General features: G+C 55.2%; 1 protein-coding gene across 2 annotated transcripts; it reads right to left on the bottom strand.

The window, feature by feature from the left end:
- Window positions 1–211: 211 nt before the first annotated feature.
- RASA4B (RAS p21 protein activator 4B) lies at window positions 212–24,680 on the bottom strand. 2 transcript variants are annotated; one of them, XM_016146520.2, is made up of 21 exons: window positions 24,488–24,680; window positions 19,649–19,705; window positions 17,980–18,093; window positions 17,434–17,495; window positions 16,118–16,247; window positions 14,257–14,338; window positions 13,534–13,665; window positions 13,197–13,288; window positions 11,766–11,883; window positions 11,360–11,510; window positions 11,023–11,087; window positions 10,543–10,655; window positions 10,107–10,299; window positions 9,726–9,863; window positions 8,995–9,139; window positions 8,593–8,762; window positions 6,723–6,860; window positions 5,430–5,565; window positions 4,084–4,204; window positions 1,026–1,090; window positions 212–864 (listed from the first exon to the last, which is right to left on the bottom strand). In XM_016146520.2, the coding sequence occupies exons 1-21, from the start codon at window positions 24,550–24,552 to the stop codon at window positions 743–745; spliced, it is 2,409 nt and encodes an 802-aa protein (XP_016002006.1). In that variant the 5' UTR covers window positions 24,553–24,680; the 3' UTR covers window positions 212–742. The 2 variants fall into 2 exon arrangements, with proteins under 2 accessions (XP_016002006.1, XP_016002005.1); XM_016146519.2 differs by lacking the exon at window positions 24,488–24,680 and having other exon boundaries at window positions 19,649–23,139.
- Window positions 24,681–25,463: the final 783 nt, after the last annotated feature.

Below are 25,463 nucleotides of genomic sequence, written 5' to 3'. Positions count from 1 at the left end.
CTAGCCTGTGGGGGATGGAGGAGTGGGACCCAGAGGGTGTGGTAGGGACAAAAGTTGGGAGAAAGAACCCCTCTGGGAATGGGGGGAAGCAAAGAAGGGATGGGATGCACATAGGCTATGTTGGCAGCCCTATCCATGGCCACCCCAACCAACAGTCACTGGGGTCCCCAGGTCCACTCCCTCCCTGACCACCATCATGAGGGTCTAGAGCCACAGTTATAGCAGGTTTATTGTGAGCAATAGAGCACCGTGACACTCTCCCAGGGACACAGCCAGTGGCTGTGAGGGGAGCCGGTGGGGTGGTGGCCAAGAGCATAGTGGGTACTGAGGTCAGGCCCTGGTCTCCTAGGCCCTATGTTCCCACCCATCTCTGGGTCCAAAGTAGTGTCAGTCCACCTGATGTAGACCATTCTAGGGATAGTTTCCAGCTAGGTCTGCCCTGGGCAGGAGATGAGGGTCCTCAGAGTCTGGGCTAGTGGCGGTGATGGCTGCAGGGGCTGCAGGGAGCGACCAGGTCTCCTAGAGGAGCAGGAGCCCCCAGAGTCCCCTAGAGACTTTGCACAGGTAATGACAGGCCAAAGCCTTGTCAGTTATGGACTTCTGGACCCTCTGGTCCCTAGCCCCCCAACTCACCCAGCTCAGGAGAGACCCTTAATGAGAGGGACTGAGGTGGAAGGCTTAGAGTGCACCAGGGATCTCCAAGCACCTGGCAGGGGGCTTGCTGAGGGAATTGGGGCAGACCTCACGTCTGCAGCTCCAGGAGGTAGTTCGGCTCCAAGGGCAGGGAGCTGACGGGGCTGCAGTTATGGGCCTCCTGGAGGTCCTGCAGCACCTGCAGCAGCTGGGCCAGTCGGTCCTCAGAGGCTGGAGGCAGACACAGGGTGAAGGCAGAGCAGGCAGGGCCTCGCCTGCCATGCCTGTCCCGAAGGCCAAAGGGTCCCTGGGAGTACGCCTGAGAAGCCCTACCCACAGCATCCCTGAAGGGGACTCAAGCCACCCCCAGAATCCAGATGGGAGGGACCTACCTTCGCCACAGCCTGTGAGCACAGAGGCTGTCTCTGTGCCTGCACTCAGTTCTCGGTGCTTCTCCCTGTAGGCAAGGACAAAATGAGGGCTCCTGGTGCCCTTGCTGGGAAGGCTGGCTGACCCAGTGTGGGCCTCCTAAGCTGGAGGGCACTCCTGGGGGCTGGGGGCTCACTATTTCAATCTATGGGGAACAAACATGGGCCCAGGTCTTGATCCCTGGTCATCTCCTGCGCTCCTCCCTCCTTCTTATCCTCCCAACTGTGGGTTACGGAAGGCACTTTGGAAACCAAACTCAAACTATGTTATTCCTGTTTTGGAGGGGCCTTGGAAAAAGAGTGAATTAGGGCCTAAAATTAACTGGTGTTGAAATGTGTTTCCTTCCTATGGGAATAGGAGACAATGACATTTTAAGCACAGTTCCTAACTGGGGATCACCAAAGGTCCCTGGGTCCTCTCAGGTCCAATCCTCTGTGTGCCTACATGGAGAGAGGGTGAGCAGCCACATGGACCCCATCCATACTTGAAGCTCCTTATTTAGGAATTCTTCTGGCCCGGCCCTTTTAGCTGCCTCTCTGATAAGGAGATGTGTCCCTCTGCTAGGGTCTAACAAGCTCCTCTTCCTCAGACGCCTTACTGGCCCCTGTGGGGTTGCCTGGCCTGCTGGCCTGCTTCTCTCAGTGCTGTCACCTTGACCTTTTCTCCTTGTTGCTTCCTCTCCCAAAATTCCTTTCCCTGTTTCGCACTCTGGGAGATCCTGTCAAACCTCATACACCAGCTCAAACATCACTCCCTTACGCTCATGTGCTTATTCAAACTTTGTTGAGGGGCTAGAATGTGCTAGGCACTTTTCTTAGTACCAGGATTAGAGCAGCAAATACCACAGGCCTGCCCTCAGGGAGCTCAGTGTAGTTGAGAGGCAAGAAATGAATAGATAGTACATATTGATGCGTTCCACTATGTTCCAGAGTAACAGTGATCAGGGAAGGCCTCTCAGACAAGGTGGTTTTTGAGCAAAGGCATGAATCAGGTGACGGAACAAGCCATGTGAACACCTGGGGAAGAAGCTTCAGGTAAAGGACATGGCAAGTGTGAAGGCCCTGGGGTGGACAGGCCCAGAGACAGCAAGAAGCAAGGACAGCTTCAGCAAGCTCAGCATGGAGACGGCCCAGTGGGAGGAAATGAGGCTGAGAAACAGATCAGCCGGGGAATTTGGGCAGTGTAGCCACTTTGGATTTCAAATGTGTGGGAAGCTCTTAGGGGTATTAAGCAGAGAAGTGATGTGATCTGTTTTATGTTTGAGAAGATCACTCTGGGTACCATGTATACAGCTGATCCTAGGAAGGCAGGTGTAGAGGCAGGACAGCCAGTTAAGAGGCTCCTGTGTCATCCCCAAATGGAAGATGTGAGTAGCTCAGACAGGGACAGTTCACAGCGTAGACGTGAGGAGTCAGAACTGGCCTCATTCTGAAAGTAAAGCTGAGGGACTGGATGTGGGGCTGATAGAAGTGAGGGAGAGTGAGGAAAGTGGGCCTTGTAATCACAGGGTCTTTATAAGAGGGAGGCTGGAAGGTCAAAGGAGGAAGGCAGCAATGTGATGACAGAAGGAGAGACAGAGATGCGCTTTGATGATGCAGGAAGGGGCCATGGGCCCTTTTGGCTTTTAGCCCACTGAGACTGATTTCTGACTTCTGACCTCTAGAACTGTAAGAGAATAAATATGTTGTTTTAAGCCACCAAATGTGTGGTAATTTGTTAAAGCAGCGACACAAAACTAATACAATAGATAGTTGGATCAGTGCATCAGAGCCCTGGTAGATGGAAGGTCTACTGGCACTGGACACCAGACGAAGTGAGTTGGAATGAGAGGAGGGGTGGCTAAGTGGTCACGGAGGTGGAGAGGATCTTAAGGCAGGGTATGGTGGTTAGAACCATGGGCACTGGTCCTATGGTGGGATTCACCCAACTCCAAGGCGACTTGGGTTTAAATCTTGGCTCCACTGCTTCCTGGCTTAATGGGGGTAGTAAGAACACCTACTTGGTTCAGTGGCTATGAATATTGAATGAGCTTATACATTAAGTGAAATTCAAGTGAAGCCTAGAAATGATAAGATGGAGGGATAAGAGGTTCTAAGGTGTGGCTACAAGAGTGAGGGCCCAGATGGGGAGAAGAGTAAGTCTCTGGAGGTGTAGGACTCAAAGTTGACAGGATGGTGGCTGCATCCTCTAGGTGGAGGATGAAGTCACCAAGCAAGGGTCCTGGGGTAGGGATGGAGAGGAAGCTGGTAACAAGGCCACACTGTCAGAAGGGAGGTGGCTGCAAAGTGACCTGGAGGAAGTAACTGGTGACCACAGCTCAGAGGGAAGTGGGTGGTTCTAATCTGACAGCATGAGCTTTGCAGGGTTTTAAAGAAATTTAACCCTGGAGAGTTGAGGAACAAGGAGGTGAGCCATCACCCCTCCAGGCCCAGGTGTAGGGGTGCAGGAGAGAAAACTGCCCAGGGAGGCAGTGCTCTTAGGAAGCATTGGGTCATTTTAAAATATCTCCATGCTGGGCCCCACCCTCAGAGATTCTGAGTCAATGGGGTAGGGCTTGGGCATCCTGTATTTTAAAGTTGTTTCTGAAAATCATCCTGTTTTTCTTATGCTGGTGCCAGGGCTAAGAACCGCTGAATTAAGCAAGCTAGCTGAAGAACTCAGGGACTTGGCTGAGGACAATCCCTATGCTCTGAGGGCACTATGAGAAGGTTTGACAGATGGGGAGGCTGAGTCAGCCTGGGGCAGGAAGCAGCCATGGCCATGCCCCTGAGCTTCCACAGCCTTTGGGCCCTTCATCCTAACATTAGCTGGCCTCATGTTGCAGAGATCCAGGTGCCCCTCCCCAGGTGTAGCTGCTAAAGGCCAAAAGGCACTGGGCTAGGCCTGATTAGAAGAGAGGAGACCAGCCACCAAGGAGCAGTCCTGGGCCCTAATCCCAGCTCTGGACCCCACCTGGCACATTTCCCCAGCTGCATGAGCCCTCCCATGTAAGACTCAATGCCCCTGCACAGGCCTCCTCACCGAAGTGCAGCCTCCATGCCCAGCAGGTGCCGGTAGATGAGCTGGGCCTCCAGGTCATGGTCAAGAGGGTCATTCCACTCCTGCAGGGTCACCCGTGACCGGGTCTTATCACAGCCCAGATCTGGGGACAGAGAGAAGGCAGAATTCTGAGAGGCACAATGAGCCCTCGCGTCCAACCTTCTGGTAGTATAGATAGGAAAACCAAGGCCTAGAGAGGAAAAGGGATGGACTCAGGGGTCCCCAATGTGAGACTAGGCTGGTAGCACAGCCTGGAAAGTCTGGCCCAAAGGTTCCTCTCTCAGGTTCACTCCTGAGCCATAGGGTACATGACTGCAGAGCGTGGGAGTTACACAGGATCACAGGATAAAGCTTAGGGAGCTGGACCACTTTCTGGAAGTGCCTGCCAAGAAGGAAGCAGGGAGCAGCCTGGAACGTAAGATCATGGTGAGAGGACCAATAAGGGGTTTGTGCCTTGGAATGAGCTGGCCCTGCCACTTACTGGCTTTATGACCTTGGCAGAGGCATACACCCTCACTAAGCCTTGGTTTCTTCCTCCATAAAATAGGGCTACTGGACTCTGCCTCATAGTGCCCTGGGGAGCCCCACTTCACCAACGACAAGGGCTATCACTGTGAAGGGTATAGCCAGAGGAGGCAAGCAAGGCCTACCAGCCAGGGACAGCCTTGTAAAGAGCTGCCAGTCCCTACCCACTTGCTCGACCTCAAATCCAGGACTGGGCTAGAGCAAGTGGGTGAGGTTCTGATGGCTCTAGCCACATTTAAATGATACTATTTAAATTTAATTAAAATTAAATAAAATTTTAAAATGTTTAAACTCAGTTCCTTGGCTCCATTAGCCCATTCCTTTTTTAAAATAAAATAAAATTACATAGTTTTCAAGCGCACAGTTCTAAAACACATCGTCAGTATATTGCATTGTATTTTCACCACCCCGAGTCAAATCTCCTTCCATCGCCATATATTTGACCCCCTTTCCTCCCCCACCTTTTCCCTCTGGTAACCACTATACGTCTGTGTCTATAAGGTTTTGTTTGTCTTGTTTGTTGCTTTCAGTTTTATATCCCACATGAGTGAAATCATATGATTCTCAACTTTTCCTGTCTGACTTATTTTTGCACTACCCACATTTCAAGTATTCAACAGCCCCTTGTGCTCATGGCTAGGGTACAGATACACACCATTTCGGTCATCACTAAAAATTCGAGTAGAAGCTCCTGCGTCATCCCTTTAATGCTCAAGGCCCAGGGTCCCCTGCTACCAGCTCCAGCACAAGGCTGCCTACTGAGAACAGATGCAACACAGCAGGGCCCGAGCCTCCATCCCCACCTGTCTTGTCCTTCTGGTGGCAGCAGCTCCACTTGTCCCCACGGAAGACGCCAGGATGGTAGGAGCCCAGCAGGCCAGTGTTGTTGATGCTCACCTTCCGCAGTGCAGACAGCCACTGGTTCAGCTCATTCACACACTGCAGGGGCCGGAGGTAGAGCTGATCAGAGGTTACCCCCTCCAGGAAGCCGTCCCTCCCTGGAACTCCTATGCCACTCAGGACGACACAGTCTCCGCTAGCCCACTCAGCAGCTTTCAGTGAATGAGGAAAGACTGCCTTTTCTACTGATGGATGCAGCCCATGCCTGGGCACCTGGCGTGGTAAGCAGAGTGTGCGCTGGATTTCAGCTGCTAAAGACTCTCTTGGCCATGTCCTCGGGTAGTTCGTAACCTGCCAACTATATTCGATTGTCCTGCTGTCACCACTTTTTCCCTGTGACTCTGGAGTCTGACCCAACAGGGAGTCCCTAAAGGGCAGGGCCCCATGGGATGGGCCTGTGCCCTCCTACCACCTGTCCAGGACAGACACCTCCAGGGACAAGCCGAGCCCCCTCCAGCCTTCCTACTTGTGTTCTTCCTCCATGTGTTCTGCCCCTAGCTGCTCTATCCCTCGCCTTGTCCCCGCTCAAATGCCACTTATCAGAGGCCCTCGCTGACCACCATTTATAAAGCAGCGCCCCTCCCTATCTCAGTCTCCCTTGGTTCCCTCCAAGGCACTATTCACTATTTGGCATTGTAAGTATTTATTATTCATCTTCTCTCCTGGGATATAAGGTCCATCAGGGAAGAGACCCTGGTTTGTCTGCTGCTGTACCCTCACAACCTGGAACAGTGCCTGGAACCCAGCAGGTGCTCAATAAGTATTTCTGAAGTGAATGAATGAATGAGTTAGCACATAAACAGATGAGAAGGGGATGTGAGAGCATACACACATGTGTAAACGTGACTGTTATTTGTTGACACACAGAAACATACAGACAGCAACTCACATACTTAAGAATAATTTCCCAAAAATGTGTTCCATGTGAAGCTCCAAATCACAAGGATACACCGTCTATGCACCAGACCACACACAGACCTGCACGGCGACGTCTAGGCAAGCCCAGACAGAGATGTGTGTGTACACACACACACACACACACACACACAGCACTCACATCAGATCTCACACACCCTGCTGTGCCTGATGTGGGTGACAAAGGGGTGAGAGACTCACTCATTCCTCATTCTAGCCCACCCAGGGGACTCCCACAGCACCCCCCTTCCAAAGAGTGTGTCCCCTGTGCATAGCCACACCTTGCACTGCAGGTAGGCGGTCTGGGGCCTGCCTGCGTCGTCCGTGTAGATGACCTGCATGACGTGGGAGCTGCCGAAGCTCTTCTCCTCCACCTTTTCTGCTGCCCGGATATTGGCTAACTTGATGAGGGCACTTTTCTGGGGTGGGCACAGGAAGGGAGGCTTAGGGTCACAATTGAGGACACTCTGCTTCCTATCTCTGGGCCTCAGTCTCCCATTCTACAGCACCAGGGGTTGCTGTGGGGAACTCAGTGCCTATCCCTCCAGGAACCTGCTCTGTGAGTGACCTAGCCAAGGCAGAATGAAGAAAGACAGTGACCAAGCACCTAGCCTCTTGGGTGCTCCCAGCAGCCCAGGGAGGTCTGAGTTTTGGAAAAGTCTCTGGTCACTTAGTATTCCACTGGGCTGGAAGGCAATGTCCACCATGGGCCAGGCCCTGTGCTTTTGCGGTTATTAATTTCCCAACTCATCTTTATTTTCCCAGGCTCTAAAAGTCACATCCCACCTCATGACTGCCCCCCACTCCCACTATCATCGACTCCAATGAGGTACAAATGAGACAGAGAGAAGCTCTGGATTTAACAGATTCATATCCCTGAAGGCCCCCCAATCTGCTCAATCTACTTGCCCCCAGCCCCTGTTCTCCTTGATTCATGAATATTCTCCCATCAGAACTCACCAGTGCCCCTCATCATCCAAATGACCAGTATCCATGGCCCTTGGAATAACACCCACATTCCCCAGCCTGGCATATAAGCCCACTACCCCTGCTGGCCTCAGAGACAGGCAAAGAGTTGGCAGTGCCATCCCTTGGGGGAGTGGGGAAACCTGGAAGGAGCCCAGGGGATATATGTCTGACCCGTCTCAGGGTGGAGACTCCCAAAGGACAAAAGGGATAGCCCAGAGATTGTGCTGCCCATACTGGGGTGTGCTCGCTAAGGAGGAGGCAGAAAGGAGGCAGTGGCAGGGTGGAGGGGTGGTGCTGCACTGGGAGGTCCACAGGATGTGCCCAAAGAAGGACAAGCTCAGTGCCCAGGGACAGAAAGGGGCCCACAGAAGGATGAGGAAGAGCCCTGCCAGGTAGCCGCACTTTGCTGAGGCTGCAGAAAAAGGGACCCAAGAGTCAGCAGCTATCCAGAGCAAAAGAAGTTGGGAAGTGGGAGGCCTGAGTTTAGGGGTCACCCCAGGGAGCGCCTTCACCCCCTTAGTAACACCCAGCTCCTCAGAGCTAGGTTAGGCACCCTTGGCAGACCATCCCTGAAGCCTGGCTGACTGGGGATCAGGTTGGCCGAGCTAGGGGTCGATGAGTCCATCCAGAAAGTGCGAAGCCCTTCTTGGGAGAAAAGCACTCACAGGAGGCCACCAGCCCAGGGGACAAGGTCTTTAATAATTGGTCTAGGTCCTACTCTGTGCTGGTCCCTGGCTCTGGATCCAGAAAGAGATCATCTCATCTAATCTTCAACCTGGTTCAGTAAGGAAGATTATCGCAAATTTACAGGCCAAGACACTAAGGCTCAGAAAAAATGAGATACCTCCCCTAGGTACACAGGGCTAGAACCCAGGTTTCCTCTCAGCCCCTCTCTACTCCATTCTCCCAGAAGCACCCCTCAGCCCCCTACCCTTCTCATGCACCTAACCAAGAAGCCAGGACTGGACACTGCAGCTGTTGCCTGCCCCATGTCCCCCTTCTCAGAGGAGCCTCTTCCTCATGGGTCTTAAGTGACTCTGTGGCTAACACCAGAAGGTTAGTCCTGCCTGGATTTCTTCTCTGACCCCAGTGGACCCTGGAATGGGCTGCGTAAAGGACAGATGCCTCCAGGGTATTAAAACCCCCTCAGAACTCCACTGTCCCACCCCCCTCCTTGCCCACCTTGGAACTGGGTGTCTTGGCGAAGCTGAGGGCCTCGGTGGTGAGAGAAAAGTAAAGTTTCTTAAAAGAGGAGGACAACAGGGGGCTCTTGCCCTTGGTCCTGTGGATGAAGAGTGGCCCCTCCTTCACTGGCGGTGCCTGCAAACTCAGCGCCCTCTGCAGGTCCAGCTCTGCCAAGCCAGGGAGGTAGAGCCAAACGTGAGCGCGGGGGCGAGGGTGGGGTCTGGGGGGAAGCAAACATTGACAGCAAGCTGTGGGCGAGGCTTCCAAAGTCACAGACAAGAGTGGGCGGGGCAGTGGGGCAAATGTGATTAGAAAGGAGACTGGGTGTTGCCAAAGAGACACAAAGGTAGATGGGGCTATAGGACAGGGGGTGGGGCAAACACAAATGGGAGTGCTCACCCTCCTTCTCCTCAATGTCCACTAGCTTAGTGATGAAGTCCTTCATCTGGGTCACGCCCTGGTACACGGAGGGCTGCAGCGGCTCCATCCAAGCTTCCTTGGCCCTGGATGCCGGCGTGTCCATGTTGCCCACATTCTGGACTGCCTGGAGATGACAGCGGGAAGAGCAGGTTCTGCAGGGTCAGTGGCCCAGCCACTGAAACCCGCTCCCCCCCACCCCCAGTCTGTGCTACTCCCACTGCAGAAACGGTGGCAGGGGCCACACAGGCCTGCTCACAGGCCTAGTCATCTCCACCAGGGATTGGGGTGAACAGATCACAGAGTTTGAGGCATTCTGGAACCTGACAGTTGACACGACCTGGACCCAACCTATTGACCTTCGTCTGCAGGCCTGATGTCGGACTCTGCCCCTCAGGGTACGGTGGCCCCAGTCCAGTGCCAGTCAGATTGGCACAGCCTGAGAATGAGTAGATCTGGGGTTGAAAGGCCCGGGATTCACCACCAACAGGCTGTGCAGCTTTGGGCAACCTCCTTCCCCTCCCAGACCTGTTGCCTTCTCCAAAAGATTCGGTGACAGGTAATAAAGCTCTGTAACTGAAGTGCAATGCCACATGAGATTATCAGTGGCCTAGTCACGATGCCTTCCTGGAGCCAGTTGGGAACACTGCAGTCCAGGCAAGAACCTCTGTTAAGCACCAGCCAGGCATCCCCGCTAGTGTCTGCCGCCCTACCTTGGCCAGCAGGAGCAGAGTGCGGCTGGTGCGGGCGTCCGCGTGCCGCTCCCGCAGGTGGAAAAGCTTGGGCGCCATGATAGCAGGCGAGAAGAAGCGCAGACATAGGAAACTGGTGACAGCGATGAATGGCACGTTCTGGAAGGGTACAGGAGAACAGCAGGCTGGACTCCCGCAGGCCTGAGCTCCTGGCAGCCCCCTCTCCTTTGGCGCCATCCCTGTCTCTCCCCATGACCCTGCCCCTCTTCCCGCCCTGGGCCACCAACACCGCCACCGCCACCACCATTACTGTCGCCCCTCTTACTGGTGCCCTGGAGCCCCACAGCTCCCCTCTCCCCACTGCTTTCTTCCCTCGCCCAATCCCGCCTGCAAAAGGTGCACCTCGTGCTCTGCGCTGGGGAAGCGCTCGCGCACGCGCTGGAAGAGTTGGCGGAAGGTGGCGCGGACCACGGCTGGGCATGCGCGAACCGAGCGACACAGAGCGCTCAGCAGCTCCCCCAGATGGGCGCGCAGCGTCTGTGCGCTCTGCTCCAGCACCTCCGCTTCGGTCTGTGGGCGGTGCAGCCCGGAGCACCTGCGTAGGCGGGGGGCGGGCCCCCAGAGAGGGACGTAAATCAGCGCCCGCACAAAAGACTTGGACAGGGGCTCCCGGAATACAGGCACAGAAAGGCATCAGCCAAGATAAGGACACAGATGGGCAGGTTGACGAAAGGAGATCCAGGCAGAGCCATAAACGTATAAAGACATGGCTACACCACCCCCCACCCACCTTCTACCTCCCACCCCACTGTGTCTCCAGGGATCATCCCGGTCTCACCCTACATCCTTGACCTCCACTTTGCTGGGGTCCAGCTCCACATACTTTTTCTCCTCAAATATCCTGTCGATGATGGGGCCCAGGACGCCGTGCAGATACCGCATCCCAGCCACCTGGGGGCCACCGCGAGCCGCATTGGTCCCGTCTCCCACCTCCAGCTGCCTGCCACCTCCCGGCAGCTGGCTGGCCACCCAGACACCCTGGGCACCACCTGCCTGCTGTATCTACTCAGGACTGGGCCAGGCACGCAAGCAATGCAGCTCAACAAACTGCTGCTACGTGGAAGGGAGGAAGGGAGGGAGTGGATGGGTGGGTGGATGGATGGAAGGATGGAGGGACAGACGAACCAACAAAGGGAAGAAATTCTTAGCTTTAAAGGGCCCTGGACACGGAGACAGAAGGTTTGGATTTAAGTTCCAACTGTGTCTTGGCCTCTCTGAACCTGTCTCCTCATCTATAAAATATGCCCTGAAACCTCACCTTCAGAAAAGACTCCATGGACTTCGAAGCCAGAGAGTTGCTCCGGAACAGGGTGTTGGCCTCACCTACAATCAGAGGTTCCAGTGGGTAGGGAGCTGAGAGAAGACCAAGGCTCTGGGGTGGAAGACAGGGGACCCTGGGGTTCTAAGCTGGCCCCTCAGTAAAGAGCCTCGCTGCCACCTCCCAACCCACTGCCCCGCCTCTGCCTTTTGCTTTTTACCTTGCCTTCTAACCTGACCCTCCTCCTCCTAATTGGACCTATCTGCCTCTTGCAGGAGGACCTCCTGATCCCCTCTCCACCACACCCTCAGACAAGCCACTCTCTCCCAGGCCTCACTGGTGCGACCAAGCTCCAGCTGGAAGAGCAGGTCCAAAAAGTCTTTGGCCAGTCCCTGCCCCAGGAAGAGCTTGAGCAGGTTGGTGGCCACTTCCTGGCGGCACTCGGTGCTGGTCATCTCCTCGATGAGTGGGATCAGCTGTCCTGGGCCCTGCAGGAGGCAGCGAGGAGAAGCAGAGCTCCAGGACACATAAGGGAACCCAAACCCTTCCCTCTGAGGACCTCAGAGGAGCATGGGGAGGGTGGGCACACTTTCCCAAGGGATGGTGAGGGTCCCTGGGCACTAGCTAGTTTCTTACCATCCTGAAAACTGTTTTTTGCTCTTCAAAGTGGGTTTGGATGGAAAGAGAGGACAAGCCTACTACTGTCCTTGGACCTTCCCACCTTCCCCCAGGGGACCCCTCACCTGAGTGCCCAGCTTCACCTCACGGCACAGCAGCTGCACCAGGGCCTGGTAGCAGCCAGAGGGCAGCACCATCTCGTCCCGCAGCCGCACCTCCAGCTGCAAGGAGCCCAGGTTGCCCCTGGAACGGGCAGCCTATGACCTCTCCACCAGGGACCCAGGCCACCCTGGGCCATGCCCCCTCCCCACTGCCTCCACCTTCCCTGCTTGAGGCCAGCCTCACAGTCTCGCCACTGAAGTCCTCCACCTTGGTTCCCTAAAGTGCCCCACCTTCCATTCTTTGCCCAAACTGTTGTCTGTTTGGAAAGCCCTTCTTGCCCCCATACTCGTGGAAACTCCATCTGTCTTCAAGGCGTGGCTACCTGCCACCTCTAAATTCCTGTGGACTCTGAGTTTGACCCATGTGGACATGTTGAGCTCTCCAGCCTCAAGTTTGTAAATTCTCAGAGAATAGCTCCTTCATGTATACACTTTACACTGGAAGCAAATCCCTAAACCTCATAATAACCTACCACGGGAAATTAAGGCTCAAGCAGGTTAAGCATCCTGCCACATTAGATCTAAGCACCCCTGCTCTGACTCCTCCTGGTGAGAGCACTAACCAGGCCTTAACAGTCTCTAAGGCCCTGCTGCCCACACAACAGCACAGTTCACTGAGTGATGCTGCTCAGTACATAGCCTCACATGCCATAGAAACCATCAAGATGAAAATGCCTTGTTGCTGGATACAGCCATCCTCCCTGTTAAGAATGGGGACAGGGGTCTGGGGCCTTCTGCAGGAAGACAGCTGAACCATCTGAGGTGGGTGGCATTGCTGAGCCTCCATTTCTGGGATGAGGGATGGGCAAGGAGGCCAGAGGGCTTCCTAGATAGGGCTGCCAGGTTTAGCAAAATAAAAATATAAGACACCCAGTCAAATTTGATTTTTTTTAGTGTAAGTTTGTCTCAAATATTTCACAGACATAATTATACTAAAAAGTGTTTCATTGTTTATCTGAAGTTCAGTTTTAACTAGATCTTGTATATTTTATCTGGCAACTCTATTCCTGGAGAATTTTGGGGCAAGTCATAGCTACGGTTCAGGGACACTGACTCAGAGCTCTAAGGACATGAACTTTAGTCTGAGGTCTGCAGAGAAACTCTTAAAGGGAATGGGTCTAAAGGCTTGTTCCAGAAACTTCCAGCAGACAAAAAGCAGAAGACCTGTCTGGCCTTGGAGCTCAGAGGACAGAGCTGAGTTCAGGACTATGGGAAGGAAGAGGAGGCAGGATCCAGCCTGGATAGAGAAGGATCCTGGCCTGGTGGGCAAGGACTACAAGAAACCTAGGGCTGCATCACCCACCCCTGACCAGTCCACCTGCCTGCTGGAGCCAACTCTCAGCCTGCCCTGGGCCCAGAGCCCGCCAGCCCAACCACCAAGTCCCAAGCGCTCACTCCTTCTGTTGACTCTTGGACTGGTCAGGCTGCAGTCGGAACCAGCCCTCCTCCTGCTGGGCTACCCACAGTCTCTGGACATTGAACACCACCTGGAGGCAGGGCAGAGACAAGGGGGACTATGCTGGGGCCACTCGGGTCTCTTCCTTGCCCACTACCGTACCTTCAAAGGGTCCCAGACCCCAGCGGCGGCTGGGGGATGGGAGATAGTTGCTAGTTCTGGGGAGTCCCAGGTCTCCTGAGTGCCCCTTTTTGGGGAGCTGGAAGAATGGGATGGCTGGAAGGGAGGCCAGGTGCTGAAGGTGATAGGTGCAACCTGAAGGGGCAGGGTGCTCACTTTGCCCAGGAAGTCATTGCGGCTGACAAGGTCCCAGTCCCAGGCTTCCACGCACAGTGCCTCTGTGGCCCCCTCCTCCAGCTCAAACTCAAATGTCTCGTTCCAGCGTGGGTAGCATGATTTCTTCACGATCTGCCCAGAAAGGGGAGAGGGTGCTGATTCCACAGACTCTCCAGACCCAGCCAAGGGCAGAGCCACCTCAGTCAGACAGCTCCCTTCAGTTCCCTGCAGGGACTCTGAAGCAGCCCCCTCTCCTGGATCCAAGCAGAGGCCCTGCAATAGCAGAGGTACAATCTTCCTGTCCAAGCCTCTACCCATTTCTCAAGTGGGGAAATTGAAGCCCAGGGTAAGTAAGGCACTGGTTCAAGGCAACACAGCAAAAAGATACCAGATTGCACTAAGAACCCAGGTCTCTACGGCCTCCCCCACAGGACTGAGCCCAGTGAAGTGAGGAAAGCAGGGGAACAGCTGTTGGGCTTTGTCAGCTGTCTGGGCCCAGCCTGGCCAGGAGTGAAACTTGGCTGAGGCCAAAGAGGTTGGCACCAAAAGGGCTGGGACCTGCTATGCACCTTCGGAGGTCACCCCGCTTTTCTCAGCATTTACTGTAAGATGGCATTCCCAGCCTGACCTCCCAGGTGATGGTGAGACTGCGGTGAGGCAGTGAGGGGCCCGGATGGGCCCCTGAGCCAAGCTGCCCACTCCCCAGACCACTGGCTCCCTTACCGAGGTCTCCTGCGTCCGGCCATTGTAGCGCACACGAACAAAGGGGTCAGACGCGCCATTCCGGTCCTTGGGGGCTAGGTCCCTGGGGTGGAGTAAAACATCCACCGTGGGGTAACCACGCCAGGTTGGAAGGCCTGAGCTCATCCTGCCCCTGGTGAGCTGGGTGACTGTGAACAGCATCCCTCCCTTTTCTGGACCCTAATTCCCACAGCGATCACCACATGGACCCCCATGTGGCCCCTACACCAGGCTCAGGATCTCCCAAGGTGGAGGCCACAGCTCCTTCCAACTAGGCCACAGCAGACTAGCTGCCACACCTGCTCCGGCAGAGGCGGAGGCAAATGCAGCTGTAGAGCAGCCTGGGTCATGGGCCTTCCACTGGTTCCCAGGGCAGCCTTCAGCAGGGGCCGTCTCTGAGCCTTGCTTTTGTCAGTAAAACAGAGAAAATAATCCCCATAACTGAGGTAATGAGCTTCTCAAAGGCCTGACAAGCCATACCTCCCTACTAGAGGGGGGGTCTTGGTGAGCTGTATCAATCAATTGTCCTCTCCCCATAGATGGTCCCTTACGAAGCCCAAATCTGGTCACAGCACCCCAGCTTAGAGGCTTTGTGGAAGAACAAGGAAGCCTGCCCTCTCCTTTCAGTTCTGCTACTTTCGGCTCCCTTTCATATTTAAAATTTTAAGTCTCTCATGCCTGCTTTTCTTTCTTCCTCAGAACCATCTAATAGAATTCCAGAGCTGGGCCTTGAGGATCTGCCCAGAAAGATGAAAAAATGTTTTCTGCCTCTACAGCGAGGCAGCTTCTTGGGTTGCCTCGGAATTCCAGCAGGGGTCTGAGCTGAGGGCAAGGGGGTATGAGATCACCCACCCTCTAGAGATATTTGGACAGACCATTCCCCCAACCAGGGACGTGCCCAGCCACTGTGCCCCCAACACTCTCAGCAGTGTGTGTGGGCATGTGTGCACTCATGCCACAGAGCACCTGGTGTCAGCGAGGCTGAGGAAGAAGGAAGTGGGTGAGCAGGGGGATGAATGGTGTGAGAGAGAATGACTGAGCATGAGGGGCGTGACTGTGACTCTTCCACATTCCAGCCCCAGGACAAAAAGCCAAGGGTGCCACCGTCCTCATTTTCAGGAGAGTGATCTTCCTTCCAGAAAGGCCAACCACTCCCACTCCACAATGGGTGCTGGCTGGCTAGTGTTCCTCCATGGACAGGAGGCAGAGGCTGGGAGCCACCTTTCTGCCCCAATAGCAGGCAGGGACCCTGTGGAGGTGGGTTGGAGCCAGAAAGAAAGGAGCTTCTCATGGAGTGTGTGTGACTCACACTCAGGCACAGACAGGAGTGGAGCCTGCTGCTAAAAATATCCTATCACAGGTGACTCAGGCCCACCTTCTCATCCAAGTCACTGTCCCTCATGAGGAGAACCCCAACCTTCCCATTGGAGATTCTCAGGAACTCCTTTCACCTCCAGCACACCACGGACCCCTCCCCGCCACCACCTCATATCAGGCCAAGTTCATATTGATGTTAAACCCAGGAGAAGCCATCTTTGCATTGGGGCTGTATGATCAGAGTTCAGGGTCCCGCCTCACCCACCACCCCCATTGCTCTGTGATGCCTGATGTGCTGCCATTAGAACATCACCCCTTCCTCGAAGGGTCATACCCTCCTGAGAGGGGTCATCCAAGAAATATGTTCAAGTCAGGGAAAACTCGCCGATCTGCCCAAGAGTAGGCTTTGATGGAAGGAGGCACACGGCCAAGGAGTGAAAGCGGGGAGAGGAGGCCAAGCATCCACAGTGGGTTTCTCTAGTTTTGTGAAACCCACTGCCCTGCTCCCCAGACCCCCACATCTCACCTGGCCTCCAGCACGGAGCAGCGCAGCCGGCAGGCCCGGGTCCCTGGCACCACCTCCAGCCGAAGGTGGATCTCTCCCTGTACCTCCTCATCAGGGTCGACCTCCGTCAGGTGGGCCCACCCACTGAAACCTGTGAGACTGTGGTTGAGCTAGAGGCCTGGCTCTTTCCTTCCCACACCCTTCACCCTCAGCCCTGCCAGGTACCACGTGGCCCCTCCTTAATCCCCTTATAATTCTTTCAAGCTCCTATGGGGCGGGGGCTGTTGGTCCTAGTGACAGATAGGCAAACTGAGCTGAGAAACAGCAGTTTGAAGAGCCTAGATTAGAATTAAAGTCTGGTGACTCCTGTGTCCTCATTATTATGTCATGCTGCATTTGGTGGCCCTGAACCTAGCTCATCATGTCCTCTCTCCTCGGTTTCCCCATCTTAAAATGGGGAGAATGACTCTCACCTAAGGCTACTAGAAGGAGAGCCTAAGCTTTGATAGAGAAGTGATAAGAGAATAGCATCGATGAAGCCATCGGACTCTAAGGGGCTGGCTAGGGCCTCAGGCAGGAGAGGCCTCTGGTCTGGCAGGGGCCAAAAGGCCCCATGAATCAGCAAAGTCCTCCCCACCCCTGCATGCCTGCCCCAGCCTCACAGACAGGAGCAGGTGCGTGCCAGGGAGGCCCCATGAGAGTCAGAGGGGCTGGGGCCGGCAGAGCCTGAAGCATCTAAGAGTTCCCAGTCTCAAAACTCATGGGCAGATGGGGACCCATAGCAGAGAAGGCAGTGTATGCCTCAGTTCACGTGGTAAGGATGGGGCAGGGCTCCCCCTTCAAAGAAATGTCAGCATCCCAGGAACCAACCAAGGGGCCCTCCAGTCTAGACCAGCTCCAGGTCAACCCCTTGAACTTAGCATAGAGTGGTACTGGGGCCCAGGCTAAGGGGATCCCAAGGGGTATGGAGGAGCCAGTCAAATTGGGAGGAGGGGTCCTTACATCTCAGCAATAGGGCATAAGGAGGCCCCTTTCCATGCCTGCAGAGGCCTCAGATCCCACCACTAGCAGCCAGCCCCTTTGCTCTGGGGCGATGAGGTCCCAACCTAGGGGCACAAGGCCCAGGGCACGGAGGAGGGTGTGCAGGAGATGGGCACAGGCCCTTCTGAGGAGGGTAGAAATGGCTTTCCCTGAGCATGGGTCTTGAAGGAGCCTAGAGAAAGGGCCTTTGAGCAGAGGGAAGGCTAGGGATTGGGCAGACCAGTGAGCGGGGAGAAAAGGGAGGCCAGGGCAAGGGAAGCAGGAGTGGGCTGTGGGCTCCCTCCCAGATATCTTACCCTTAGGGTGAGTGACCAGAGTGTCCCTGGTAAGGCAGACCTTCCCGATGACATCATCCCGGCTGGAGGGTAGAGAGGGAACCAGAGCTGGCAGGGCTCTGCAGGGAGCCCAGCAACACCCTCCCCCCCAGTTTAGGGTCCCTGTGGGGAGCAGGGAAGTTGACGTGCAAGTCACAGGGATCTCTTAGAGCAAGACCCATGACCCTTCTGCACATGATGTTTCTACACAGACTGATTCATGTGCCCACATTCATGCCAAGCTCACGTTCTCCACATGCTCATTTCCAAGCTCACATCCCATGCTCACATAGAGTACCTGTGCCTGCATTCCCACACATACACACGTAGGTTGTGGTACAAGCATGATGAATCCACACACGTGGACACGCACTCACTCACACCTTGTACCCTTCCAGACCCTCCTGAGATCCCCCTCCCTCTAGGCTATAGAGGATACAGAGTGACCAGCAGCCTCAGCAATGAAATGGGCCAGAGAGGGGCAGATGGCAGGGTCTAGGCCCCCATTCAAGAGTTTGGGCCACCCACCTGAGTGCATCCTCATCCATGACGTAGAAGGCCACCATGTGGAAGGTGGGTGGCAGGTGCACCTGATACTCCTCGCCCCAGAAGGGGCACAGGGTCTTCCACACAGTGGCTGTCCTACAGGAGAAGACCCTCAGCACCTGCCCAGGCCACCCACAGGCTCCAGGCTGGGACAAAATGGGGTTATGTGACTTCAGCTCGCCTTTCCCCACATCCTCCTCCCCTCACAAGAACAACTGCTCTGCCATTTGATGATTTTCCTTGTCCCAGACACTGCCCGCTCCAACCCCATGCACCACTAGTCACTCCCTACTGATTTTCCTCTCTGCCCTGGATGGGGCACAGGACTGCATCTACCAGGCCATCTTGCATTTGAGGAAATTGAGACCACAGTTGGCAGCAGCTCAAGTCACAGAGCAGGACTCCCTAGCTCCTGAGGCTAAAAGGACTCACTGAGGGTAGAAGCAGGGTTATGGCCAAGCTGACTCTGGAATCAGACAGTCCTTCTTGGGGGCCTGGGAGCCAGGGTCCAGGGCTTGACCTTGAGATGTCTTGTCTGGGCAGGCCCTTGCCCAGCTCTGGCCAAACCCCCGCAGATCAGAGCCTTCAAGTCAAGGGACTCGGCAGGGATGTGGATAGAGGAAAGTTGAAGTCCCTCCAAGGACCCAAATGAAAGCTCAGAGAATCACCTTCACCCCAATCACTTCTTGGATATGTCACTTGAACTCTGGGATTGCTGAGGAACTCTGGGGTCATTGAGACAATCACAGCCATCATGGCCCCCTTTCCCCTTGGTGTCAGAAGTTTAGAGAATCTAAAAAAGGGCTAGGATCCTGCTTACAGGTTGGAAAAACTATGAGTTGGGCAGCACTGGCTACTGCCCAGCAGTGAGCACTCAGCCCACCGATACGAACAGGGGAGCAACTCTGGCCATGAACTCTGGGGCAGAGGCTTAGGTGAAGGAGGGGATAGGACAGCAAAGATCCTGCCCAGAATTGTGGAGCTCATGGAGACAGAGAGGGTCAAGGGAAGTAGGCCTTCTGGGTGCAAGCTGGGGATCCCTAGACTGGAGAGGGACAGTTTTTCTGGGGAATAACCACTGTGAAACTCTCAGGAAAAAGAGGCCCAAGTCGGGGCAAGGACGAGGGAGGGGAGAAGGAGCTCAGGCTCCAGGATGAGCCAGACTTGGGTTCCAGTCTGGCTTTGCCACTTACTAAGTATGTGACTTTGGGCAAGTTACTTAGTCTCTCAGAGCCTGTTTCTTCATCCATAAGTAGGATTTAATAACATAGCTCACTGCAAGTATTAAATGCGCTGGACTCATTTAGTATAGGGCCTGGTGGAGACAGCACTTATCATCATTTGTCCCTCTTGGGGCTGTAAAGACTGAAGAGTTGATGAGCGGCCCAATGAGAGGCTCTTGGCCAAGTGCTAGTCCCACAGCAGATAATCCCTAGATGACGATAATGTCAATTAGCAGAATGAGTTACAGGTCTCTCTTTCTCGCTTCCTACCAAGTGTGTCAGAGCCAGGTAGGGGCCCAGGGGATTAGACGCCCATCTCCATACAAATTTCACACCTCTCTGAGGTGTTTGTGTGTATGGGGGGGGCATAGTATGCTCAGGGAGGGAGCCCACCTCACCCGCCCTCTGTCCTGGGGGTGGAGTGGTACCTGATAATGGGTTCATTGTCCACCTTCACAATGCAGTAGGGATCACTGCTGCCAGTGCTGCAAGACAAACAGGCGAGGGGAGGGCTGACAGGTGGGGACCAAGGGCGGGGCCTCCCAGGCAGCTCTGGCCCTCTTCCAGGGTCCTCAGTGACCCCAGGAAAAAGACAGCCAAAGTTGAGGCGTCCAGTGACCCCAGGAAAAAGACAAAGCTGAGGCATCCAGTCCTGGGCTGGGGCCTAAAGGCTCCCCAGGCCAAAACGTGTGCCCTCACTTTCTGTCTGGGATAGAGGAGGTGAGGGAAAGGCAGGAAGCTGCATAAAAACTCCCGCCCACCCCTTCCTGGCTTCAGGGAGGACAAAAACAATTACAACAGCCCCAGGCCAGCTCCCAATACCCATACTCTTGACACCCAGACAGCCTTTTGCTCTCTCCTCTGAGCCTTTGCTCCTGCTGTTCCTCCTGCCTGGACTGCCCTCCCACTACTCCTGGCCTCAGCCTCTCCTCTAAGAGCCTTCCATGTCCCAGAGGCAAAGAATAAAGTCTCCCCTATGACCGCACCACCTGCCCCCTTCCCAGTATGTTTCCCACCATCCCAGTACAGCTAGTGATATCCTGTCAGCTGCCTCTCTGACCTGACTACAAACAACCTGAGGGTGGAGACCACTTCTGTGTTCTTAGGACCTAGGACGGATTGGCACAGGACAAGGTCTCCTGAGTGCTGAAGGAATGGACGAACAAATGAACAAATGCAAAAGTCTGCCCTCAAGCTTCCGGCTATCTAGGAATGAAGGAAGGGAAAGGCAAACCCAGCACTGCCCAGTCCCACCTGTCTTGGATTGGTGGGAGACTGGGGTTGAGGGCAGCCCCAGCCAGGCCCAGGGCTGGTACTGGGCAAGAAGGGGGGTGAGGACTGTCTCCACAAGTTCCCATCAAGCTCAGCGTCCATAGAAAGGAAGTGTATTTGCGTGGTAGAGATTGGGGAATTACAAGCCCAGCTTCCTTTCTTAAAAGCAGCTCTTCTGGAAGAGGAAGCCACTCAGACAAACGTCTTTAAAGGCTCTCCTTTAGTCAAAAATGGCTGCCAAGACTCAGCTTCCCCTCTGTAAAGCTCCCGAGACAGCTGCCCTGGGTCTTTGATACAGATGAGGGCCAGTCTATGCCAAGTATTATTAAGTCAATGTTAGCCTGCCTGAGCCGCCCTGCTCTTCTGCCTGCAACATTCTCCCATCACTGAAGATCCCCCTCTTCCAGAGAGCCCATTGGGAATGCCACAGCTTGCATCCCACCTCCCTAAGGCCAGGGGACCTCAGGCTTCAAGTAATAGGTCTTTGTGCACCCCAGGTGCTGGGCTGGGCAGCAAAGCCCAGGACATGCATGTGTATTTAAACGAGGAACTTGTAGGAACAAAGGGCTGAGACCTCTGTGAGCCATTCCCCCACCACAGGGACCTCTGCTCTGTTCTGCTTCTGCCTCCTGCCCTGAAGACCCCTGGGGCTTCCTTGGGGCAGGGAACCTCTTGTGTATCCCTGTGAATCCAGCACTGCCCACTGCACAGCTCTCACTCAATGGACAAATCATGAATGAACAGTGACGTCTGGGGCTTCTGCTGCAGGCAGGATCACAAACATAGACAAAGGCCCGGAGGCAGGAACTAAACTTATGTGCAGGAGTAGCAATGTGCTAGATGGCTAGATCGAGGGATGTGAAGGGGACTATGTCAAAAGTGGGCTAAAGCCAGATTTAAGGACCTGGGCCCAATCATGGTCTCTGGCCAGCTATTGAAACCTGTGCCCTGCCCTATGCCCTCTGCCCTAATGAGGCCCCTGGGCTGGTCCCCTCACTCACTTCTCCTTCCTCAAGCCACTTGCCAGCACTGGCCCAGCCTGGCTACTTGCAAGGCCTCTATATTTAGGGCCTTGGCAGTTTCCAGGTTGTAGAAGGGGAAGGATCAGGGCAAACCCTGAAATAGCCCCGGGCCCGTCCCCAGGGCCAGTGGGCATAGGAGCCAGTGGGTCACTGGTCACCATGAGACTCAGCTCCTGTCTGGCTGACCCAAGCACCCAAGGATGGGAGACAGTGAGAGGGAGCATGATAAAAACCAGCAGGCTCTGAGAGCTGTCAGTGACAGGGACCATGGCTGTGCTCTGTGCCCTTAAGAAAACTAAAACCCTATGAGTAGAAGTGGCAGGGAAGCAGGTGGGCCACTATGGGAGGTGGTGAGCTCCCTGTTTTCAGAGGTGTGCAAGCCCCGGCTGGAAGGGATGCCACTCAGGAGACAGGCTGGAGGTTGATGAGGAACAGTGAAGCAGGCTTACCACCACCTCTGCCTCTGGCACTTAGTGAGGGCTTCCTGTGATCTCCAAACCCTTGCCATCCTGAAGCCAAATGCTTTATGTGGCAATTTTGAGGCTCTCTCCACTGAGTCCCACAGCAAGTATGCAACTTCGATCCTGCTAGAATTCCTGGCCTGTTAGCAGCAGAGTGGGTTTGAATCCTGGCTTCTCTCCCTACCTGTGTGGCCTTGGCAGATGACTTCCACATCCTGAGCCTATTTCCCCACCTGCAAACTAAGCATATCTACTTTATAGGACTAATAAGAAGATTAAATGGGAAGGTCCTCAACACCTCTTATTCTCCCCTACTATGAACCAGGTGTACCTCAGGGCACCTGGAATATCAGGACAAATGAGTCATGGTTCCTACCCCCACGGTCATGAGGCATAAGCAGCCCAATTGCACTAGAAGGAACAATTGCTACCACGGGCTCTGTTCTAACTCCAGCTGACCCAAAGTGCTGAAGGGTATAGAACAAGGGGGTGCCCTCGCAAGTGCACGAGGACACCAGGAAAAGCCCTAAGAGGAGGTGTTTGAGAGGGGTCCTGAAGGATGAATAAGAGTTTTCTGGAGAACTCTATAGGGGAGTAGTTGAAAGCAGGAGCCCCCAAAATACAAGAAGAAGCAGGGCTGGAAAGGTCAGTATCCCAAATGTATCACATCTGGATTTAAAAGATAGTTGACAGGTTAGAACAGCGTACAGGAGCCACTATGGGAAAGGCAGAGGAAAGGAGGTGAGGGGAGGTGAGTGGGGCAGGCAGGGGGCAGGGGAAAGAAAGAGATTGGAAGGCAGAATCCACAGGACTTGATGGCACCTTGCCCACAGTCCCTCAGCTGTACAGAGACAGGGCTGGACTGGAAACCAGGAGCCTTGGCTCCCAGGTAGGCACAGCCTACAGCTTTACCTCCCTGGGCTGATGGCAGCCTCGAGCCAGGCACTAGGGCAAGCGCTGCGGGGACAGGGAGGGAGGAGACAGACGGAGGGGCTGCCCCTCCCAGCTGCCACCAGCCAAAGGAGGCCAAGCTGACCTAGTTACGATGCCAGTGTGGGGGTGCTAAGAGGCTAGGCCTGGAGGCTGAGACCCTTCTCAGGACCTATCTGCCTTCCCATTCTAGAAACCACAAACCTAGCTCCTGCACCATCTTCTGCCCGCCCCCTCCTCCCCCCCACCAGCCGCACTAACATACCTTAAGAGGGTCCCCACCCCTCCCTCCACCATTGCCATGGCAACTGCTGAGCCTGGGCTCATGAGGCCCAAGGGGCCTTAACTGGAACTGCTCCTGGCACTAAGCTTGCTGGGAAACTCAGAAGGGCCACTGTCCCTGTGAGAGAGATGCTGTCACCGCCCCCCTCCTCCTGCACCGCACCCCACTCCATCTAGACACCTCTCTGCATCCAGGAGCCCGCTGAAGAGCCCGGGTGTGGGGAGGCTCCAGCCTAGCAGACTTTGGACCTTATACTGCCTCCGGGCTCCCCTTCCCCTGCTCTATCCTCCAGGCAGCAAGTGCCCCTCAAGCTTTGTGCGTTTCACTGCTCATATCTGAGAGAGATTTTGAGTCCCAGTTTACAGAAGGGAAAAAGAGGCTTCGGGAACAGGGAGTGGCCTAAATCTGCAGACAAGGGAGCCAGGGATTAAATAGGGTTGATCATCTCTGGGAACTACTGAGAACGGTGGGACAAGACACTCCTGAAATCTCCTCAAATCTAGCCATGTACCGGGAAAAGCCCTAGATGCCAGTGCTTTTTAGGAGCCCAACACTCAAGACCTCGCCCTGCACTTGGAGCCAGCATTTCCCATGTCTGAGCATCGGTTTCCTCCTCCGTAAACTGTTATGATGAGAACTAGCTTGCTGAGTGGTTGTGAGGATTAAAGGCGATGGCTCCGGTAAAGCCGAGGGCGCAAACAGCTACTCCCCAGCCACCCCACCTTGCACTGGTCCTGGCCTCCTGACCTGACTTATGGTTCCGCTCTTCACGTCAGTCCCAAATGCACAACAGGAAGCCCTAGGACAGTCCCTGGGCCCCATGCTTGTTTTGGGTGAACACTCCCGGGTACTAAGGGTTCAGAAGTCACTGAGGAAGACCCCTCATTTCTAAGGAGGGGCACTCCACCCCCTCCAGTCACACTCCCGTCAGGTGACCCAGACGTCTTCCCTGAGATGTCGCTTCCACGCCCAGCTCCTGTCCTGTCAAAGCCCCTTCCTCTTTAGAACCGCAGTTCACTCCCCTGCCCGCCCACTAAGGCCTGTTACAGATCCCCGCCCCCTCCCCAATCCCGGGCCCCTCCCCAGCCCCCCGCACCTCCCGGTTACCCCCTGTCCCGTGCTCGCAGCAAATTCTCTCACTGTCCCCATTTCCCTGCTTGTCTCCCACTGCGGCCACACTCGCTACACCCTGGCCTTTGCTCTACTTGTGGGCGGGTCTTGTGGACCCCGGAAAAATCAGGCGTAAGGGGCAGCGCCTCTCCCCGGAAAGTTGAGGCTCCCAGCCCCGGCCGCGCTCACATGTCCTTGGCTGGCAGGTTCTTCCCCTCCACGATGCGGATGGACAGCGAGCTGCGCTTGGCCATCGCCGGTCCGCAACGCTAGGTCCTCGCCCGAGGGAATAGGACGCCAGAGTCCCGTGCAACTGGCAGCCGGAGGGCGGGCCTGCGGGCACTGGACCGGGCGCCCAGGGGGCGGACCGTGCTGGGGAAGGGAGGTAAACGCGGGGGCGAGGAAATCGCTTCTACTTCATTCACCCCCACCCCCGCCCCACGTGCGGAGGGTGGACACAGCTCCCGCGTAAGCCAATCTTTGGCTGGGGCTGCCTGTGGTAGGCGGGGCCGGCTCGGGCCGCTGTGCTGTGATTGGCCGCCTGGGGCTAGGTAGGGGCGGGGCCTGCTCCCAGGCTCTGACGCCAGGCTGGAGCTGTGGGGCCAGAGGTGCCCCCCGAGGCAAGTGGGGACGCTCCGTGTCCAGTGGCCTGCGCTAGGGGTAGGTGTAGGCGGTGGGCGCGGTCTGAGTGTCAGTACCCCGGCGCGTGGAGGTTGTGGGCTCGAGTGTGTGCTTGGAGGCGGGGGCCTGTTAGAGGACACACGGGCGGGGGGCGCGCAAGGAGGATCGCCTTGGTCACTCGAGCCTGGCGCGTGGGAGGGAGGCCTTGCATTGGTGTAAGTTGAATGAATGAAAAATTAGACGAATTTTCAAACATTATGAGTGTTTAAGTTAGAGCCGCCTGGCCCCAGAAGGAGGCAGTAAGAGCAAGGGCAACCCGGTCTTGGAAGATTTGGATTATTTTTATGAATCTCCTTAGGAGGAGGGGGTTTCTCTGTTATCACCTAATTTACACCTCCTATATCCCCCACAGTGAGAACCTAGAGGAGATGCTCAGGTATACATATGAAAAAATTACTTGCTGGAAGTCACACCTGGCCCCAACTGGGGCCAGGTTTGGCCTCCCTAGTACTCCTTGACCCATGACTGCCACCTTTCCACTAGG

This window comes from Rousettus aegyptiacus, unplaced genomic scaffold (assembly GCF_014176215.1).
Source record: "Rousettus aegyptiacus isolate mRouAeg1 unplaced genomic scaffold, mRouAeg1.p scaffold_m13_p_8, whole genome shotgun sequence".
Taxonomy (NCBI): domain Eukaryota; kingdom Metazoa; phylum Chordata; class Mammalia; order Chiroptera; family Pteropodidae; genus Rousettus; species Rousettus aegyptiacus.
This window is presented reverse-complemented; position numbering and strand designations above follow the sequence as displayed.